General features: G+C 39.1%; 1 protein-coding gene across 2 annotated transcripts in view; it reads left to right on the forward strand.

Annotated features, from left to right (window-relative positions):
* DPYS (dihydropyrimidinase) overlaps positions 1–11,626 on the forward strand; it is a 29,961-nt gene extending 18,335 nt beyond the window's left edge. For both annotated transcript variants that reach the window (XM_085316240.1, XM_085316242.1), the window contains exons 9-10: positions 8,849–9,056; positions 11,552–11,626. In XM_085316240.1, the coding sequence (XP_085172366.1) occupies positions 8,849–9,056; positions 11,552–11,626 (283 nt within the window). The remainder of the gene's footprint in view (positions 1–8,848; positions 9,057–11,551) is intronic.
* The last annotated feature ends 8,778 nt before the right edge of the window (positions 11,627–20,404 follow it).

Here is a 20,404-nt window from a genome sequence, read left to right on the forward strand (position 1 = left end):
AGAGGCAGGCTGTCAGAGAGCCAGCTTACCTTGGGGAGTTGTCTTTCTCTGCTGAGATGACTATGGACTATGGAAGTGCTCTTCCACTGCAGGAGGCCTGCAGGGCAGGTGCTTGGTCTCAGGCTCAACTCTAGCAAGCAATATGAGGATACCACCATCCTGAAGGGATATGCTGACACTCCCTGTTGAAATCCTTTCATCAGTGTCACCTAAACAGTGGGTAAAGACATTTAAGAAAGCAGTCACTGACCCTAGCTAAGCTTTGTGGGGTGTTGGAGCTGATGACTGCATAACCAGCTCTCACAAAGGTGTGAGAGTGTTTAGTGTTCCTAAAGCCTGAATGTTAACTAACTCTTAGATGATACTAGATTTTCAGTCTTTGCTTTTAAAAAAACAGTTGCTAATTCCCCTGACTGAAGAGAAAAGCTTGGAAACATGACTGAGCAAATCTGAAATTCAGGAACCAAAGGGGAGGGGGTGCTAATCCTAAATGTGTCTTAAATAAATCTTTCTTACTAATCTTCTGGTTTCTGAATTTTTGATAATGCAATTTTCAGTCACTTCAGTATATTAAAGAGTAACCAAAGCAAAAGCATATAAGAGTGAYAGGGAAAGTGTTCTGTGGGTTAAGTTGCAAAGCGTGAGGACATGGAGGTTGCTATTCAGAAGTCCCACAATAAAACTGACAGCACCAGCAAAAAATAGTTTCAGCAGTGTCAACCTCAATAAACATAGAAGCCTACCACCACCAGATCAGAGAGGTTTGGCTGCTGGGTATTGAGTGGTTCATGTTCATTATGCCCTCTGGTATGTTGAGCAAGCATATTTTGAGATACTGGCTATGAGCTATTTCAGGACAGTGGAGCTAGGAACTCTCAYTGAAAAACTAAAGGATTGTTTTCTGAGCTCACTTCTGCGCTGCCAGGGCAGAAATGAAGCTAGAAAGACAGCAGAGTTCTGACATTGTTCTCAAGGTACTTCATCTTCTCCTGAAACTATTTTGCCTCCCAAGCTTCTGCTTCCCTTCTCTCTGTCCTGAGTGTTCTCATTGCCTTTTGCCTGTTCCATCTGTGAAGGTGCAGTTTTTCTTTAAATATTTTTTCAGACATTAAACTGTATTCTCTTACTKTGTTTTAAGTCCAGCCAATACTTTCTTTTTTGATCTGAGCAATGTTTTTGTTGTTTATCCCTTTGGCTTTCCTGGGAACAAGCCACTGTGCAGGTACAATTGTGTGGAATACATGAGTAGGTGTAAATAAACCTCCATAGTCCTTCTTTATTCATTTCACTACAAATCCTGAAGAGGGCACAAACAGCCCAGCAGAAGAAAGACTCTAGCTAACAGACTTCAACAATTTAAAATATTATACAAGGCCCAGCCTCCTGTGCTTTTGGTATCTGGTGAGCAATTTGCAATTTCACAATAGGCTTGTTCCTCTTTTCTGCAAATTCTTTCTTCCTCTTTTGAGCATGACTTTTTTTTTAAATGATGGATGATATCAACCTGAAGACTTACACTAATGCTGAAGTATCACTGTGAGGAACTGTGATTATTATAGYCTGGTAGGGGAAATCTCCAGGGAAGATACTGAAATCATTCAGAAAAATAGTGAGGCTCTTTAAAATACAAAAACCTAAATCCCTACAAAATTGGCTGCATTCTCCCCTCCTGTATCGTTGCACAATAGCAATGTGATGGGTGCTATCTTGGCATCCAGCGTTTTCCCTTTCTAGTTGCAAAAACCTAGCAAATTCAGCATGACAGCTCTGCAAGCCAGGAGCAATTGCAAATCAAGGATCCACTTCCAGCGCTCTCCACTTTAGCTGACGCTTCTGTTTTAAGGGTCAGCTTCACTGACTAACCGATTCCCATAGGACTAACTGGTGATTCCTGCAGAAAATATTTCATGAGCAATTATCAGATTTATTATTGTATTTAAGGACTTCCAAATACTAGTTCTAGTAGGTCTGCATGAAAACAAGCAGTATTGGGAAGAAACATGTTAATGTATACATTCATTAGAAACTGCATTAGAAAAGACAAGTTGTGAGTTAACTGAAAGCCAGTGAAACAGCAGTATAACTTTTCCTCTGGCAGATTAGACCTATTTCTTAGTTTCCTAAACTCATTATGTATTCTATAAAGAACACAAAAACACTAAAGGAACCTGTTGTTTTACACTGGTCATGTGTTCCCAAACATGATCTTGCAGACCTCAACACCCACAGCACCCAAGTACAGCCTGTGCRCACAGGATTATTTTGTGAGAACTCCTTGGAAATTGCATGTAGGCAGCATATGTGTACTTACTGTACCATCTTATTTTTAATCTATGCTTTGATGAATATTCACTGACTTCTCCCAGCTGCACAAAAGTAATACAACATCCTCAAGTCTGTGAAACAAAAGCAACTGAAAAGATTGAGGAGAGGGCACAGTGGGCAAGCAAAAGTGAATGTCACCTGTCAGCAAGTCAGTGTCCTTTATAGCTGGTGCCTTTGGCTATTTGAAAGCAAGTAAGAGTACAAATTCTCTAGCGCTTGTTTCTGGAACATTCAGCAAGGAATCTAAATCCTGCAGCAGCCAATCCAGACCTTGGAAAGAGCTGAGCATCCCCTGTAAARTAGGGGGCAGACAGTGCTAAACATTATCCTAAGAGATATTCAGCTCCTTGCAAATATCAGACCTTAAGAAACAAACTGGAGCCTGTCAGAACCTTACCAACAAGCATGAGATCAGGTTTAAAGGCAAGGTCAGAACAAAATGAAAATACCCATAGGAATAAAAAACCTGACTTGGATGGAATTTACACATCTAAATCCATCTAAATCCATCTAAATGGTCAAAGCAGTACATTACAACAACCACACCACCTGGGAAGGCTTCCTACCATTTTTTTCCACTTATCAAGGATAACCTAAAAGTTATTTAGGTGCTTTTGAATGCTGAGGCAGAGCTGGCTATTAAGGCAACAGTCTCTGCGCTCATGCTCCTTGGGCCCCCTGGAGCAGATCGCCTTGGAATGCCTAGCCCTTGCCCCACGCTTGCAGATGGAGCTGGGTTCACTGCTGAGCGCAGTGCTGAGAGCCACAGCTCCAGAAAGAGRGACCTTTTACTTAGTGACCTGCTAGCTCTGACATGACTAGGAAAGATATGGTTTCTAGTCCCTGTTTCCAGAGTTGTTTGTGTGTTTTAGAAGAAAAATCTACTAGCCACAAATCAGAAAGAAATCAAGATGCCACAGTCCACTGGCCTATATTCCCCAAATGCCCTTTGTGTGTGTCTGTTTGATGTTGCTGGATAAATCTTTTGCATTTTTTAGAACCAAAATCCGTCCAGTGTCTCTCTCATCTGTCTTTAGCATCAGGGGCTTAAGTGGGGAAAAGTCACATTTAATGACTCTTTGCCAAGCAACTATTTCTAATTTTTCATAATGTGAAAGAGGTAAAAAAAAAAAAAAAAAAAAACATTCTAGCAGCCGATTGGACTGAGTAATGCTGTGATTGTGTTACTCTTTTGATGAATGAGCATAATTTTGAATACTTAGTATATGGACAACTGCTCTGGACAGCATGAGGCAAAATGAAAAAAAAAAACGTGACAGACAAATATGTATGCATAGGACAAGTATGTTCTGGCATTTTCAATAGCTCCATATTTTTTACACAAGTGCAGGCCTTTGCATGCATGTACACTCACTCACATGAATCATAGATTTTCTTCCAAAGGCCTGTTATTTCAAATAGAGGGAAATCAAAGAAAGAAAGAACGATGGGCACAAATTAAAATACAAAAAATTTCTTTTAAACGTAAGAAGGAACTTTTTTACTGTGAGGGTGGTCAAGCACAGGAACTGGTTGCACAGAGAGGTTGTGGAGTCCCCATCCTTGGAGATATTCAAAACCCAACTGGATATGATTCTGGGGCAACCTGCTCTAGTTGACTCAGCTTTGAGCATGGGTTGGACTAGACACTCTCTAGAGGACCCTTCCAACCCCGATGACTCTGTGGTTCTATGTTCTGTAACAAAATAAATCTCTATGAGAGAGCATGATGCGCGTTTCCCTAGTTACTTGCTGTCTCACAAAATGTCAGCTGCTCTCTTTRGAAAGCTGAATCTTAGAAATATAACCACAAAAATAATCTTTTCTTGTCTTCTCCTTATATAATCTTGTATCTTTTCCCCTGTTATCACTTCCAGATCTTCTTTAGTCATTGAAGGCACTCATTTGCATTTCTTTCTTCTGTCATTTCTGCAAGCTTAATTTCTGATAACTGTTCCCCCACTGCTCATTGTGTAGTCTAACAGTTTCCCCTTCCAGCCCTTATCAGTTTGGAGTGATTGATAGGAGTAAACTGATGATATTGTTAACAAATGGGTTACTTAGCTTAATCAGAAAAACATCCATCTTAAAATGATGAATCTAAGGAGATATGATTGCATAAAATAAAGATGTTCCCTCAGATTCACTCTGACACAGAGCTCAGACACAGAGCTCCCAAACATCAACTTTCTGCCTCTTCTTTCCTCTGTTATTTTATCCACAAATCCCCTCACATCATATGGCCACTTGAAGACAATGCTTTAAGGATATTTCTTTAGGAATAAACATAGGAATAAAACTTTACCAATATGTACCTGCCTATGGATGTGCAGTTATAGCAATTCCTTAATATAGAATGGAATGCAGATGTTGTAATCCACTTTATAGTCTTATAGCTAGAATATYTGCATGTGGACTTTGTTTTTTTCTTTCTTCTTTTTCCTCTCTTTTTTTCTCCTCTTTTGGTATTCTTTTTATAAAACTGTCTCTTTAACATTAACAAAACCCAACTTAACTGTCTCTAAATAAGTGAGAGAGCTCAGGACAGCACAGGAAGGTAAACCAGAGATATATTTTTCCTCTAGATTTTAGAAAAGCAGGTTAACAATATGGATAGTGCAAGGGCAGTAGACAGTAATGTGAAGGGGCTACTTACAAAGGCTGATTGCAACTTTGATAAACTGTCATCTCTCTCCTACCTCCAGCTTAAAGATACTGAAATGTAAGCAGTGAGAGAAATTGCTTACAACTCCGATTCTCATTCTTACTCAAGTTGGTTTTCTATAGTTGTCAACAAAGCAAATGTTTTCTCTTGAGCTATGGACTCAGGTCATTTTAGCCGTTCTTATTATGTTTTCACTTAATCAAGTAATTATAAAATCTTTGTCTTCCCCTTCCTGAGATGTTAAACCACTACCCTTGCCTTAGGGATATTGACTACAGAATTCCTTCATATTTCTGTACCTGGAATATTTAAAGAAAACTGTAAGAGTTATGCATTCAGTTTTCATTGAAAGTAATTAACTAAGTTCTTTGTTTTCTTATGTCCTTGTTGTGTGTTCCCAGTGCTGAAAATTACAGTGTTAATCCTTACAGCAGTGGAAGTGGAGGTCCTACAGTTCACTCTAGCCTGACAGATCCAGCTTCACTGGGCTAGTGTTGCTTTATTTCTTGTGTATTATGAAGAGTAGAGGATTATTCTTAACATATAAAGCTAGTTTCCCTTCATCCAACTTCCCTTCCTGCATATCTGTAACTTGTTCTTTAGTATTTCAGGCTCTGGCTGGGGCCAGAATAATAGAGGGTACAAGTGTTTATGACAATCCTGGATTGTCTTTGACCTGAAATTAAATCTAGCATCCTTAATTCTTTACAAAACTTCAGGGCTTACTGAGGGCATAAGCTTTGAACTGGCCACCTGTACAGTCTTAAATTTCAGTTTGTAGTTCAATTAGGTATAATATTCTAGAGTGGCTATAAAGCACTTCCTTACATAGTGCATAAATAAATACAGAATTACCTGTCACTGAATCTTCACATATACRGAGGAAATCTGATAATTTCACTTAGACTTTAAAATAATTGCTAATAGACTATAAATTGGTTGGATAGAAGCACTGGATTGAAAAAAGACAACTTTAGAAACATGTCTTCCTCTTTGGTACTAGAGAAATATCAATATTTTTTATATTGATAGTCTAAAATCTCATTGCAAGAAAGATGTATCAAAATCAGCTGAACTGAAGTATATTAAGACACAGATATTACTAGCAGCAAAATAGGTCTTTGCAATATCCTCTTTGTGGAGGAAAATGTTTTTTGAAATCTTGAAGTAATCATTCTGACCTCAGTCTCCATTTGAGGAAGGGTTATTTGGAACAAGAGCCTCTGTAATTTATAACCAGGATTAGAGAATTTTACTACTTTTATCAAAAGATTCCCATTCAAGTCTTTGAAGCAAGGAGTCAGAATCTGATTTCTCACGTTGAATAATCCCTTATGTCAGATATCACTTAAGATGTTGAAGACAACTGTTATGTTCTGTTTCAGTAAGGGTGGCARTCTTGGTTTGCTGGATTATAAATTGGCTGTAGGTGTTCTTGCCATGAGCTGTGATCAATAGYGTTCAAACACTCAAAGCAAACATTGGAATTTCCTTAAGCTTCCCAGCAGTAGTGCCCATACCGAAATGACTGATGGACTTGCTGTTGATAGCAGTCCATTGTGTAAAGTTGCTGAACTGAGAGTGCCAGATCCAAATATACTATCTGGTTATGTTTTAACTGGTTGTTCACATGTTACCTGAAGTTTTAGCTGACATTGATAATGTTGAAGGGTTAAGCCTAATTACAGAAGTATTTTAGCAAGAGCCATCAAGACAGCTGCACCAAAGCACCACCAAGGACAGCATAATCTAAGGCTTGTTTCAACAGAAGGGTTATAAATGAGTTTGGTACAAGACTGTTTTTTAGACAAGCTCTAGGAAATTTATTTTGCCAGGGCTGCAGCACCTGCCCTATGAGGAACRGCTGCGAGAACTTGGCCTCTTTAGCTTGGAGAAGAGAAGACTGAGGGCAGATCTTATCAATGTGTACAAGTACCTGAAGGGAGGGTGTCAAGGGGACGAAGGTATCATGGGACAAACTCTTTCCAGTTGTCCCRTGTGACAGGACAAGAGGCAATAGGCAGAAACTGAAGCACAGGAAGTTCTGCCTGACCATGAGGGGGAATTTCTTCCCYGTGAGAGTGACRGAGCACTGGASCAGGTTGCCCAGAGAGGTTGTGGAGTCTCCTTCTCTGGAGATACTCAAGGCCTGCCTGGAGGCAACCCTGCCTAACAGGTGACCCTGCTGAGCAGGGAGGTTGGACTAGATGATCTCCAGAGGTCCCTTCTAACCTTRCTGATTCTGTGATTCTATATTGTAAGGTTTATCTGTACAAGTGGATTAGTCTTTTAAATGTGTTAATTTTCATTAATTATGTGTCTTTTTATGAAGGACATGTTTGTATGTGAGGCATGTTCACCTCCAGTGCTGCAGCTCCAGGAGACTTAAACAGCTGTCATGCTGAGCTGAAGGATCCTGCTTATTTTTCTGTTTACTAAAAGTACTTTTTTCATTTTTCTCTTTATGTCTCAGTGCTAGTGGGCAAATAGATATGATATGTAACCCAGAGAATGCTAAAGATAATTGTGTTATGGTTGCTATTACTTACTATTGTACCAATTGGACCCATAAGGATAATGCAATAAACTAGAAGAATATATTTGCAAATTCTTTGTAGGGTTATTATACCCTGGATGGGTAGATGGGATGGATAGATTTGTTCTGTGGTGGAACAAGTTTGTAGACTGGTGACTACAAGAGGGTCTGACTTCTATGGCTTGCTCTTTCCACTGTGACTCTATGAGATGATGCTGACAGTGATAAACATGCATGTTTCTGTCCAAGGTTTGCTAAATAATGAAGAGGGTTTTTTCTGTGGACAGACTGGCCATTGAGAATATTTTTCTATATACAGTATTGAAAAAGTCAGTTGCCACTGAGACTTAAATATAGCACTTAGTAGAACCAATTACTCTTCATTCAACAGAACAATATTGAAGGAAAACAATGTATCCTTCCAAGAATTCTTTTTTTCTTCTGTGTGTGTAAGTAATCGTTTGAAGTACCTGTGCATAAATATGTGTATATGATATGTACCTATATATAAATATCTTTGAAGACAATTATTCTCAAAAAAAGGTATGGATTTTTTTTGTGGTTTTCTCATTTTAAAAAGGTTATCAATTACAGATTTTAATAATCTGGAGAAACTGGCTATCAGACTTATTTGCAAAAACCAGTGAACATAAAGACTGAGGTCTGTCTACTGGACACAGTAATCCTGCAGCTCGGATTACTACTGTTGAGATCTAATATTATAATTTGCTTAATAATCTTGGAAGAAAGATATATAGGAGTATGATGTTGTCATACAGACAACATGCAGGTATTTGAGCTCTCAGTCACTGGTTCAGTCCAGCTCACATTATGATTTACCCAAATTGATTACCATCTCCAGTGGAATAGTTTTTGTATTATTTGTATTTCTCAATCTTTGAAATATTCCAGCCATAAAACTTGAAATTTCAAGTCATTCTAGCTAAAAGGTCAGAGATCTTGTCTCACCTTATTGTGCACAGATATTTGCTTGACAAGGCAGAACACAATCAGGTAATCCAAATAAAATATTGCAAATTGATTTTTTTCACTCRTCTTTTTCTAGTGGAAGATTTTGTATTTCAAGACTGCAAAGTTCTGTCCTTTTGACTCCTTTTTCATTCTTTTCAAATGCAATTACTGTTCAATGAAATGTTAATGCTCTATTCTATTTTTACAGCTGTTCTATGATGTACTATACAATGTTATATTTTAATAATGCTACTAAATTTTCTTCCACTATCCATTTCTCAAATTTTTATAATGAAGTAAATTCAGGGGTGATAGTAAATTTTGGATTCTGTTTTGTTTTGTAAACACAGGACAATATCTGCAAAGACCCATCATCAGGCCAACAACTTCAATATATTTGAAGGAATGGTTTGCCACGGAGTCCCGGTTGCAACAATTTCAAGAGGCAAAGTGGTTTATGAAGGCGGAACTTTCAATGTCACAGCAGGAGAAGGCAGATATGTCTCCCGTCCACCGTTCCCTCCATACGTCTATAGACGAGTCAGGCAGCGGGATCAGGTTAATTAAACTAATAAATCTCTATAATGTTTTGTAGAATATGAGGATAGCTAGCTCTTGGGAAGAGAGGTTTGGAGATTCAGTGGTAATWTCCTTTCCTAACCAAAATGTGCCAGGATGAGAGGAAATGAATCTAAGGGCTGAATTTTTGTTGTTCTTCATCTCACAGAAAAATATCATAATTCCTACTCTTAGGGAAGTCTGTGTAACTTATAGACCAAGTCTGGTGCAAACTGGTACTACTTCCAGTAAGAGTAGACAAACTCTTTTGCTCATGGGTGATCTGAATCTCTGCTACATTTCCCTACTGATTTTACTGGGAAATCACAGAGGCAATCCCATCATACTTAGGAAGAGATCTTGCAGCAACAATTTTCTAACTCTTTCATGAATCAGCTGTTTGGGGCTAAGCCATGCAAAATGTTGAACACGAGTCTGTTTCAGCAAGAAAGCGTTAAAAGCTGAACATGTGCATAGTTCATTACTGAAACAAGGGAGAGAGCTCTCTTCAAGTTTGTATTCTGTGTTTTATTAGAGAGGCACTTTGCAAAACACATGCAGACTGAATTTTCAATGCTTACCATGCAGTGCTCATGAAAAATGTTTTTGATGCCTTAGCATTGCTTATCGTGCATGGGATTTTCACCATAGGCAGCCAGCCTGTTTAAGTATTTTTAAAAATTGGAACCTGAATCAGTAAGATTCATTGCAAGACCTAGAAGTTGAATCAGACCARCATCTGTGTAAGAACTATTTTCTTTTTAATTTGGTTTTCCAAGCAAAAGGGAACACACTTTGTGCATGAGTACAAGGCAGTGTAAATTAGGTAAACTGGAGCTATTTTCATTTGCATTATGTCAGCATCTGACTATACTGACTAAACTTTGACTCCTATTTTGAAAATAGAGCCTTCATTTAAACCTCTGCACACTTCTTAGATATTGTATCTATGTTCTCAACATGAGTGAAGGTTAATGCTTGTTGAGGAGGGGAGAAAAGTCCTTACTGTGCCAGAAATTCCCAGAGCTATTGAATGAGTGGACCAGTGGCCCAACCTGTGATTTTGGCAGGAAGAAAGCATGTTCCCTGATCATGAAAATTTAATTGAATTGAAACAATTGCCCCATAGGCCATACAGTTCCATGACAGCTGCAGATGTTGTTTCACAGGCCAAAAAGTAAGAACTGTTCATCTACACTGGCCTCATTCTGTTTTTCTAATTTAGATAGATTTTCTTTGCAGAGTACCTCTTAGAAATCAGTCCTCTGTACCTATCTTCAGTGTGTTATGTATCATGCGCAAAGTGCTACATGCCTGTGAATCTATTTAATCCACTGCACATTGAAGGTATATGGTACTTTGTAAATAAGAGCTGGTTATTATTATTGCACCTTATTTGTTGTGCAGTGTTGATCCCTTTGACTTTTAAGGTTAAATAAATGCCATGTAATGGTAGTAGAAACTAGGTATTGACAACAGATTTATAGTGAGGTTACACCAGGAAAAACTTGGTCATTTCTTTATGTGTGAGAGAAAACGCTGTGGTTATTAAAGGATGACTAGGTACTTTCTCAGCATAGCTGAGTTTTAGTGCATCCAGATCCTAGCATCTCCACTAAAGCATTAAATTCCAAGTGGGAAGAAGCTGGGTCCTAAAATTAAAGAAAAATATAAGAGAAACTTGGCTGTCATAGAATTCTAAATAACTTTGTGACTGTGGCAGTTTGCAATCCCAATCAGAGCTAGGAARAATTTTCCCTGAACCAAAACATCAAGTACGTACTTGATGTACTTCAGAACATATGATTTTTTTATGTGATTTTTTAACTAGCTCAGCCTCCTGTAGCCAGCAGCTGGGATGATGGGCATAAGGYGGGATTCGCTTTGTTTCACTGCTGTTCATTCACCTCTCTTTGCCTGTTTTAAGAGCATCACTGGAAAATGTGAGCACCTTAGCAAAGGGCAGTCTTACAGCACAAGTGTATAGTGAGTCAGCTATTCAGGGGAGCTGCTCAGGTTCATGTTCTCAGTATCTGTTCTCCCCTGGCATATCCTGGGGTAGCCAAGGTTAAAAACGTACAAAGAAGCAATCAAATACTGCAGATTAGCTGATCTATGCTCTTGTTTCAATGTGTCCTAATTTTTGTGCCATATTCTCTAGAATTTTCTTGACTCTCTGTGCTCTGTTTAGGCTAAGAAAGTGAGAAGCAGCAATAACATGAGGCAGAGCATGGTCAGTCGCTTCTGAAAATTTGATTTTAGAATTGCTTTGTTACAGTGCTGATTGATTAAGCTACTCAACTCCTTATGAAAGCTGAGAACTGAATAATTTAATCCCAGTGTAAGGGATATTTTCAAGAGAGAGCTGATGAAAATGTTGTGAAGCCTAAAATACAGAGCTGGGATGTATTAGGGCTGCTATTCTCGTGATGTACATTTAGCAAGTGCAAATGGAAGAGGAGTGTCAGTGAAAAACTTGAAATACTTTATTGCAGGTCTGCCAGCCTGTTCCTGTTAAGAGAGCACCATATACAGACGCAGTCTCAGCAACTCCCATCACACCACAGTAATAGGCTCGTTCCCAAGGTTTGGCTCTTGCAGGTAACTGTCTCTTTTGATTAGTGAAAGCTGCTTCATTTAATGCTTTTCTGAAACTACAAGAAAACAAAAGTGCAACAGGCCTTATAGTGTGTGACAGGCTTATCTGAAATGAGCCCTCTCTGATAGTGAGTTGTCTCAGTATCTTTAAATTTAATGAAAATGTGCAGCAGCCCAGGTATGGAGGGCCTTTTTCTGATGAAACCCCATTTAAAAAGTTCTACTGAGAGAAGCAAATGAAGTTTAACTGCTAGARTAAGACATGAATATGAGGACCCGTGGAAAAGCTGAACTCAGTTAGTACACCTCTTTTCCAGGACCAGGAGTACAAACGAAATGTAAGTGGGTTTGATTTTCCTGTAAAATTACCAAACCAAACTACTTGATGTAAAAATAATTAAATTCACTATGTCCCTGTCTTATGAGCAATAACTCTCCACAAGTTGTGCTGTTTGAGTTACGCACATAGATCTGTATTGCAAGGAAAACTGTTGTCTTCATGCAGTCAAGGTGCTACAGTTGATTCCAGTTGTGGTCTGATAGATGGCTGAGGTTCTGTAAGACTCTGTGCTGTTAAAAGGGAAATGAAACACTAGCAGCTCCTCTTTTCTCTTCTTGAGTGTTTCCAGAGTTTTGCTGACTCGGCTGAAAGTAATCAACTTCCCTTTCTCTGGGTTAGTTTTCTGTTGGGTTAATGAGTTGGATTGTCTCTCAGAAGAACTCAGCAAGCATCAGTGCAGTGCAACATAGGGGCGGGGTAAGATGACTGGGGAGAAGAGCAGCACTTCACTTTTTAACTCTTTAACAAACAGGAGAGAGAAATGCTTCAGAAAAAAAAATAAAAGAAGTAGGTAAGACATATGCAAGCATAACTGAGACATGCTGCTGCTGTATGCCAACTGCAACCAAAGTATTTGTCTACTACATCAAAGGGATTGATTATATGGGCCAGACTRGTCAGCAGGCATCAGTAAGCATGACAAAATCCAGGCTAAGTTTCAGGGTGCACGTGTAGAAATGGTTTCCCAATAGACAGATGTGAAGCTCCAGTTTTCACCTCACATAAAATGGGGCTATTCTTTGTACTAATTAGTAGAAGGAAAAGAACAAAACTCCAAAGGCGAGCAAGTGAAGTTAGCTTTTCTASAATTCGTTGTGTTGTTCTTTGTAACTGCTGTTGATGGTCTGGATAAGGTTCACTGTGAGGGAGCTTTCAGAGTGCAGCATGCTGTTTTGCTCTGTCATAAGGGAGAAAGTTTTTGTAATAGAAACAACTAAAGGCTAAAGCTGCAATAGAGTGAGGGAGCAATAATCATTTTTTCTAGCTCTTAGCACTCTTCCCTCATTATTGCCTCTCTGGGTTACCAATTGGAAGGTAAAGATTTTCTTCTGAAAGATTATATCATACTGTCTTTCTCTTCTGTGTAGATAAAAGCCAATGAAGTGATCTGCTCTCCCTCCTGAAGCCATGCATGCTGTCAATCCACAATCAACTTTTCAAGAGCCAACGTGAAACAACAGTAACCAATAAACATTATATGGGGCCTCCTGCTGAAAGTTGTCATAGACATTTCTGCTTAAAATGAATTTTTTATTAGAATTGTAAAATTATTTTAAGCAAATGGAGTAATAGTGAAATAATAATTAGAATTATAATGTAGTAGCAGGTCTGTATGTTCTTGGAAGTAGAAGCTTGGAGGTTGTATTTCTTCACATTTTTCTTTAGAAGATATCAGCTAATCTATAAAGTAAAAGTAATGAGTTTTCAGCAAGGGTTAAATGTATTCTGTATTCTTCCTCTGTTAGATGACATTAGATAAGCCCTAATATACTCTATTATTTCATGGTTAGGAAGATCTCTGTTACATTCAGGGATTCAGAGAATTCTGACAACAGATAGCTGAATTTGATTTTTGTTTTTTGTTTTTTTTTCCCTTCCTGGATGGAGATACCAGGTGTAGCAAGATCCTGATTCATGGGAASTATTACTGATTGAAAAGTTGCTGCTACATCTCTCTGTCCCTGGCTTTAAAGGAGTTCATACATTTAAACCATTCTATTTGCATAGCCAGGTGTTTATCAGTCTGGTCAAGTGACTATTTTTTTTACCCTAGACTAAACTATGACAACCATACTGATGAATTCACCTACAATATTGTTCTGCATTGTGTTCTGTCTTTATGTAGGGACATTCATCCACAGCTTATGAGTTCCTAGGGTCAGAGAATAATACTGCAAATTCAAAAAACTTTTTTGAATGAAAATGTGGGGKTTTTTTCCCCATGTAAATAATACTCTGCTTTGGTAGGATAGGATTTTTTATGAGAAACTTCTCATTTGCCAAATTTATCCTGTTTCCTCTTTGAGGGGCAAGTATATTCTTTGAAGTGTGATGATGTTACCATGCCTAGACAAGTTTTGCTGTAGAAATCTAGAACATTGTTTAAAATTTCATTTTCACATGCAATAGCCTTTCTTTTTAAGCAACTGTCACTAGGCAATATTTGAAAGAAAAATGACAAAATACCCCCCAAAAAACCCACCACACCTGTACAGGGAGTTTATTGATCCTATAAGTAGAAGCAGTATAATCCAACCTTCTATGAAACCAAGGGGCCAAACAGGCACAGGAAAACACACATGCCCACTGCATGATAAGATAGACACAGAAAGAATATGTCAATTACTGTCATTTTTAATTAGACAGTGGAAGGTAGATTTGTAGCTCCTGCTATATGCATATAGGCATACAATGAGTTATGAGCTTGTATAAGAAAGAATCTCCTAGCTGATCAGTAGTTCTTCTGTTTCTAAATAGCAAAGGAGACTTTTCTTCATAAGGTGACAGAGAACASTTATGGCAGTATTCAGGATTCCTGTTTCTCAGGCCAGATTTTGGGTGGCAGAATAGCAGAACCGGGCACTGAGCACTATTGTGACGACTGCTACAAGAGAATGGGATTCGCTATTCAATGTAGACTTCTTCACCACAGAGGTCTACCTCTGAGTTTGTTGTCTAGTATCTCTCTATAATCAACATAGAGAAACAGGTGCTTCTGGGACACTGTTCATTTCATCATCAAGATCTAAAACGGGTTAGATGTACCTGACCAGGGTCATTCTACTTTGGGATGAGATGAGGGGTGTTCTTGCAGTGCCAGGTTGTCTCTGTTGACTACGAAGAGAGCAGAGCGCAACTAACTCTGGTGTAGATGTCTGCTTGGCAGCCACCTTCCACCCAGTTCATCTTTACCTCTGAGAACTGGAACTTTCCAGTATGAACGGTGCCTGTTTTTCTTATATTTTATCGTGTCAAGAGTGCATGTCACCCAAGGACTGACTCTTTTCAATTAACCTTTTGCTACATTGGCAGAAGAGCAAAAATTCAGGAAAAGGGGAGAAAGCAAGGAGGAGAAAAGATATATTTTTATTTGTAATAGTAATTTGCACATTCATGTGGTCTTTCATCTGAGGGCTTCAGTATTTAACAATTATTAGAACATTGCAATCACATGATATACCTGTGAGACAAATGTAATTACAGTAATTGAACAGTTCAGACCTATGGATGTTCAAAGCTCTGAAATCAAACAASTGACTAAATATAGAGATAGTTGCCTGATGTTCAACATCCAGTGTTGGCCAAAATGACTAGCTCAAGGCCTCACAGAAGTGAGGAGCCAGAAGTAAAGGTTCTCAGTGCTTTGGATACTGAGGATGTGTCCAGGACTTTCAAATATTCTTTGGATTCAGGAATTTTATTGGAACCCCTACTGTGATCAAAGTGACACGAAATACTGCAGATCATTAAAGCCCAAAGGAGTAAAGTTTGTGATTTTTCTAAAAATAGATGTTTCCACAGTGTAATAACTGCAATAACTGATTATGAGTTACATAAACACCRGTTATGTAAACTGAGCCCCCTAAACCATGGAAGTATATTATCTGTGAAAAAAATATGTCATCTTTTTAATCATCCTACACAATTTTWTTAAGAGTAGAAATTAGGAAGCTCCTCCATATACCATTGGCAAAGAGCTCCTCATTTCTCTATTGGTATTTTCTGGTCTTTATCATGGCTTATACTATTCATAGAAGGAAAACTTTGCTTTTTGTTCATAACAGATTTATACTTTTAATTGCAATAACTCATAACTAGTTTGCAGATTTCATGGAAAAATTCATCTGCATATTATGCACTGGGATTTACACCAAAGTGTCTGTTGTATTTTTGCAACCTTTAGTGCAATAAAGTATTGAAAGCTATCAGATTTAYGATGTTGATAAGTATTTATTTTCTTGTGGCATGTAGAACACAAATCCCACCTTTATCAGCTGCAAGGTGCCAACTGATAGCCCTTGGGAAACTATGTGTCATGGAAATATTTCAGCTCTGCTGTTCAGGCACTGGATCCTATTGGAGCCTGACAGTTGAGGCTGTCATGCTCCAAATCCACGCGGTCTTTGCTCTTTCCCTGGATAAGTAGGGCACACTTTAATGATGGGATCTTTATAGAGGCATAGTTTTGGAACTGTCCAGATCCCTATTCCAAAACACCAGTAGTAAGTGACAGCTGAGCCAAGTATAGTAGGAGAGCTTTTCTAATAGGCGTATAGTTAATCTGGAATGAAATGGGATTATAAAATGCATATATGTCTGCCCTGGAGCACTAGAAGGAGCACTGGACCACCTTTTACTCCCGCCTCAGTTTCTAGTCCCTGGCTAGTCTTCTAAATTCATCCTGCAACCTGATCTTAGGTATTGCTTGCTTATTAAAGACTTGTTGCTGGGCTGTGCTATAACTGTTGTCCTAAAACARCTGCAGCACAGTGGGTAGCAAAGCTGGCCTAGAGATGACTTCTGCAGCCACACAATTTCCTTGGGCTTTTCACAGGGAAGTAAGACAAAAACTACKTTTCCACAGATATTTGTAGCCTGCCTCATTCAGCCACATTCCTCAGGCTGCTGCAGCCCTTACTGTGAAAAATCTTTTTTTTTTTTTTTTGATTTTCAGTGCTTTGGTCAGTCAGCCAAAGTATATAGCTGATTACTTTGGGAGGTAGCCTTGCTGCATTAAAMCCTTTTCTCTGAAACAACAGGTCTCAGCATAGAGGAGCAGATATAGAGGAGCAGATAATCTATTTTGTCAGGGMTAAAACACAGAGCAACCTTTCCCTGCTTAGCATTTCTCATTGGAATAYTACTGGTTTCCTCTCTGTTCTTGTGTGGGAAAGTGAAGATTCAAATGCATTATAATGATAAGGAACTGTCTCTGCTAGCCGTATTTGTATCACTCTCCCTAGCCATTCAGAAATCTGGGGTCTATAGTGACCAGTACCCTCTGGTGAGGGGCAGGAGCAGAGAAAGAGCTATGGACATCTGATCCTGGTATTTTATTTTCTAGTTGTATAACATAGCTTTCATTCCCATATTTGCCAGAGAAATTCTGGCATGGCCAGCACGTGTTTACTCTCTCTTGACTATCRTTCACTGCTTGTGAAGAGCTTTCTGCTGTGGTGCAACCACCTCTATCTGCAGTGGTTTTCTCTACCAGCCAGACGGCAAGGGGATCTCTTTAGACAGCAGTACTCATGTATGTAGCTTTTCTGGGCCACTGGAGGGCAGGACTGGTATGTATCAAGAATAGCATGAGAAGGAAGGTGCTGTTAGGCACAGCAACACCCATGAAGCATGTTCATGTATTTTGGGGCCTGTGCTCATGAAGTTCACAATAACAGCCTTATTGATGGACTTTATTTCATCAGCATCAAATAGAGATTAATTGATCCTTATTTTCCACTTTTGCAGCACAAAACAGAACCAGAGGAACTTGTCCATTCTCTTTTCTTTTTTTCTTTTTTTTTGACAGAGCAGGGATTAGAGTAAAARCAGTTGTAAACCTGGCAACTTCTGATTTAGCATACTGCCCGTGCAAAATGCCATAGCAAAGCTAGCACAGGAGGAAAAGGAAAGCCTTTAGCTTAGCATGAAGCAAGCCCAAGTTTGGTGCATGAGCTAGTAATTAGGAGAGTTCTGTGAACAGCTGTTGATGGTAAACGGCCCCGTTTGCATYGTACATCAGGAAGGTCAGGAGTGCTAGCATGTCTCTCTGAATTATCTTCACAAGGCAATCAGGTCAACCTTTCATTAATTTTGCAAACCAGATATAATCCAATCAGGGGATTTTTCACAGTCAATAAAACAACCTCTACACTATTGAAGGACGATAAAAAGGAAGTTGAGCTCTGCTGTGAGTTCAGGGAAGGAAAGGATAAATGGCCACRTCCAAACTTCTCCTCAGACTCTTGTTCTGAGTGCTGGTGATATATGAATTGTTTCTGGCAAGCCCTAGAGAAGCTGTTACAGACGAAGTCCAGTAAAGGGAGGAGGTGCTGAACATTCCAATTAAGCCATATGAATAAATAAAACCCTTAATTTCAAATGTGCTGGTAGTTAATTTAGGYTAGCAGAAAGAAAAAAATATATATGCTTTTATCTATGTGGAAAAATGTTCTATAAGAGCAGAAGAAACTATATCAAAAGCGTAAAGACACTAAATGAGGAAGAGCAGGGGAAAGAGCCAAAWTAAAATATAGGAAATGTGAGGAGAAGGTAGGCAAGAAGAGGAACAGAAATTATGGAAAACGCTTTTTTTATTGGAACTTGCAGATAGATTTTTTTTTTTAATTAGTAAGAAGAAAACAACAATGATGTAACCACAGAGTTGAAGGTTATAGTAAACAGACAGGACAAATGAAAAATCGCTTGGCAACAGACACAGCAGAGAGCTGAGGATAAAGAAAACCCCAAACAGAAGAAACAGAAACCTAGCAAGGTCTGTGGAGACTGAGAGTTACGTCTCTGCGCRATGCCAGGAGAAAGACAGGCCATCCTTTTTTTCATCTGTGCAACTATAAAGAGAACTTCCGGGTCTTAATGGGTATTTCCGTTCGTGGGCGTTTCTTCTCCTTTCTTCTCTACCCAAGGGAAACTGAAGCAAAGACCTAAAACTGTAAATCAGGGTAAGAACTGTAACTCAGATGAATTCCAGTGAGTCTGACTTTATTTCAGAATTCAAAAGAATGTGCCAAATATGCCGTTTTCCCCAGATGACGTAGGTTTAGGGAAGTAGGGATCACCAGAGTCATCTCCTTTACCTACCATTCAGCTCATTTTCAACACAYGGCTATGCGTAGGTATAGTCATATAAGCAAATTGTCCATTAGTCCACTCAAGTGTGTGTGTCCAACATGAGTGTAACAGCAACAACATTTGCAGGATGGCATCCTTGTGCTGGCACAAGCACAGCACAAAATAACCCAAGCTCCTGCCCTGCATTTCTAGCACATTTTCTGCAATGCTTTCTGCACAGCCGCAGAATCACAGAATAGTTGAAATCAGAAGGGACCTGGAAAAGTCTTTTATCATTGCCATGGATCTTGCCCGTATGAGTAAGCAAGCTRCCCAATATGCTATTTGCTACAGAGCGTTCCAAGATGACACTGTTCTTCAACCCCAGGTCTTTGCCACCCTACCATAGACTACTAATAGGATCTTTTTTTGTAATCTGTCAGACCCACTATGCTTAAGTTTCTCAAATAAATATGGAGTGCAGACACGGTATGCAGACAYGGTATAGTCCTGACAGTGCATTCACAAATTCAAAATCCTAACACAGATATTAGATACTTTAGGTATCTAGTCCAACCCTCCGTCCTCTTCTGAGTTTTTCAGAGGAACTATTCCAGTGTGCCACAAAATTTTCTCTTACTACTTGCAGAGCAAAAGAGAGAAAAGGTATGTTGGACGGCTAGACAGCAATCAAACAGGAAAGGCAGGAAAGTCCAAGACAAATTTTGCATCCCTGAGACTGGACGAAACAGAAGTCTCATCTTTGTGGTACTGGTGCTAGTCAATCCTGCCACCGCTATCTCATCGATGRAAGCTCAAAGCACCCTACTGTCCTTCAGGACTCAAGGAAGCACATCTGACTCATACCTGCACTGAATTTTTCAGAACTCAACCAAAAATACTCAGCTCTTACTTGACATTTAACTTTTCTCTTTTGTCTGCAGTGATAAGGAGGGCAAAGGAACATCTGCTTTTGTCAATATACGTAGACAGTTAATCTGTTTTGTGCAAGCAAATTCAGAACACCCTTCACTCTCCTGACACACTTAATTTTTCCCCCTTTTCMCCATGATGCTTTTTGTTACTGGTCCATTCCTTGACAGCGGTACCTGGGATGAAAATATTCTGCTGCCATCCAGAGCAACCCCACATTAACAAAAGAAGTCAGGACTGGGCCACTCGGAGAGTGATTTCCTTCAGCACAACCCTTAATAATATATGGTGCTAATCTAGCACCTCAGTTCCTAGAGAGGAGGAAGCAACACCCCAACTGCCTGTAGCACCCATGTGCATGGAGGAGCATGGCTTTGTGGAGGGAGAGGGCAGAGCTGCGGCCCAAATGAAGGCAAAAGGCTTGCTGCTTAGAGCTCTGCTTGTTTAAAGCAAAAAGAGATCTAGTATCTTGATGGCTCTTAGCTATAATGTCTTTAAAGGGGCGATAAATTTGAAGTGCRACCTCTAGGCATGCCCTAGGAAGAAGTTCAGCAGTGTTGAACATCAGTATTTTTTCTTGAATAGCTGAAGATTACTAATTCTGATGAGATTTAATTATCTATATGTCTTTGTGCTGCGTATTTATACTAACTCACCATGTGTGCTTTGGAGAGGGGATTAGGAA

Source organism: Rhea americana, unplaced genomic scaffold (assembly GCF_003343005.1).
Source record: "Rhea americana isolate MKP2758 unplaced genomic scaffold, rheAme1 scaffold_46, whole genome shotgun sequence".
In the NCBI taxonomy this organism is placed as follows: domain Eukaryota; kingdom Metazoa; phylum Chordata; class Aves; order Rheiformes; family Rheidae; genus Rhea; species Rhea americana.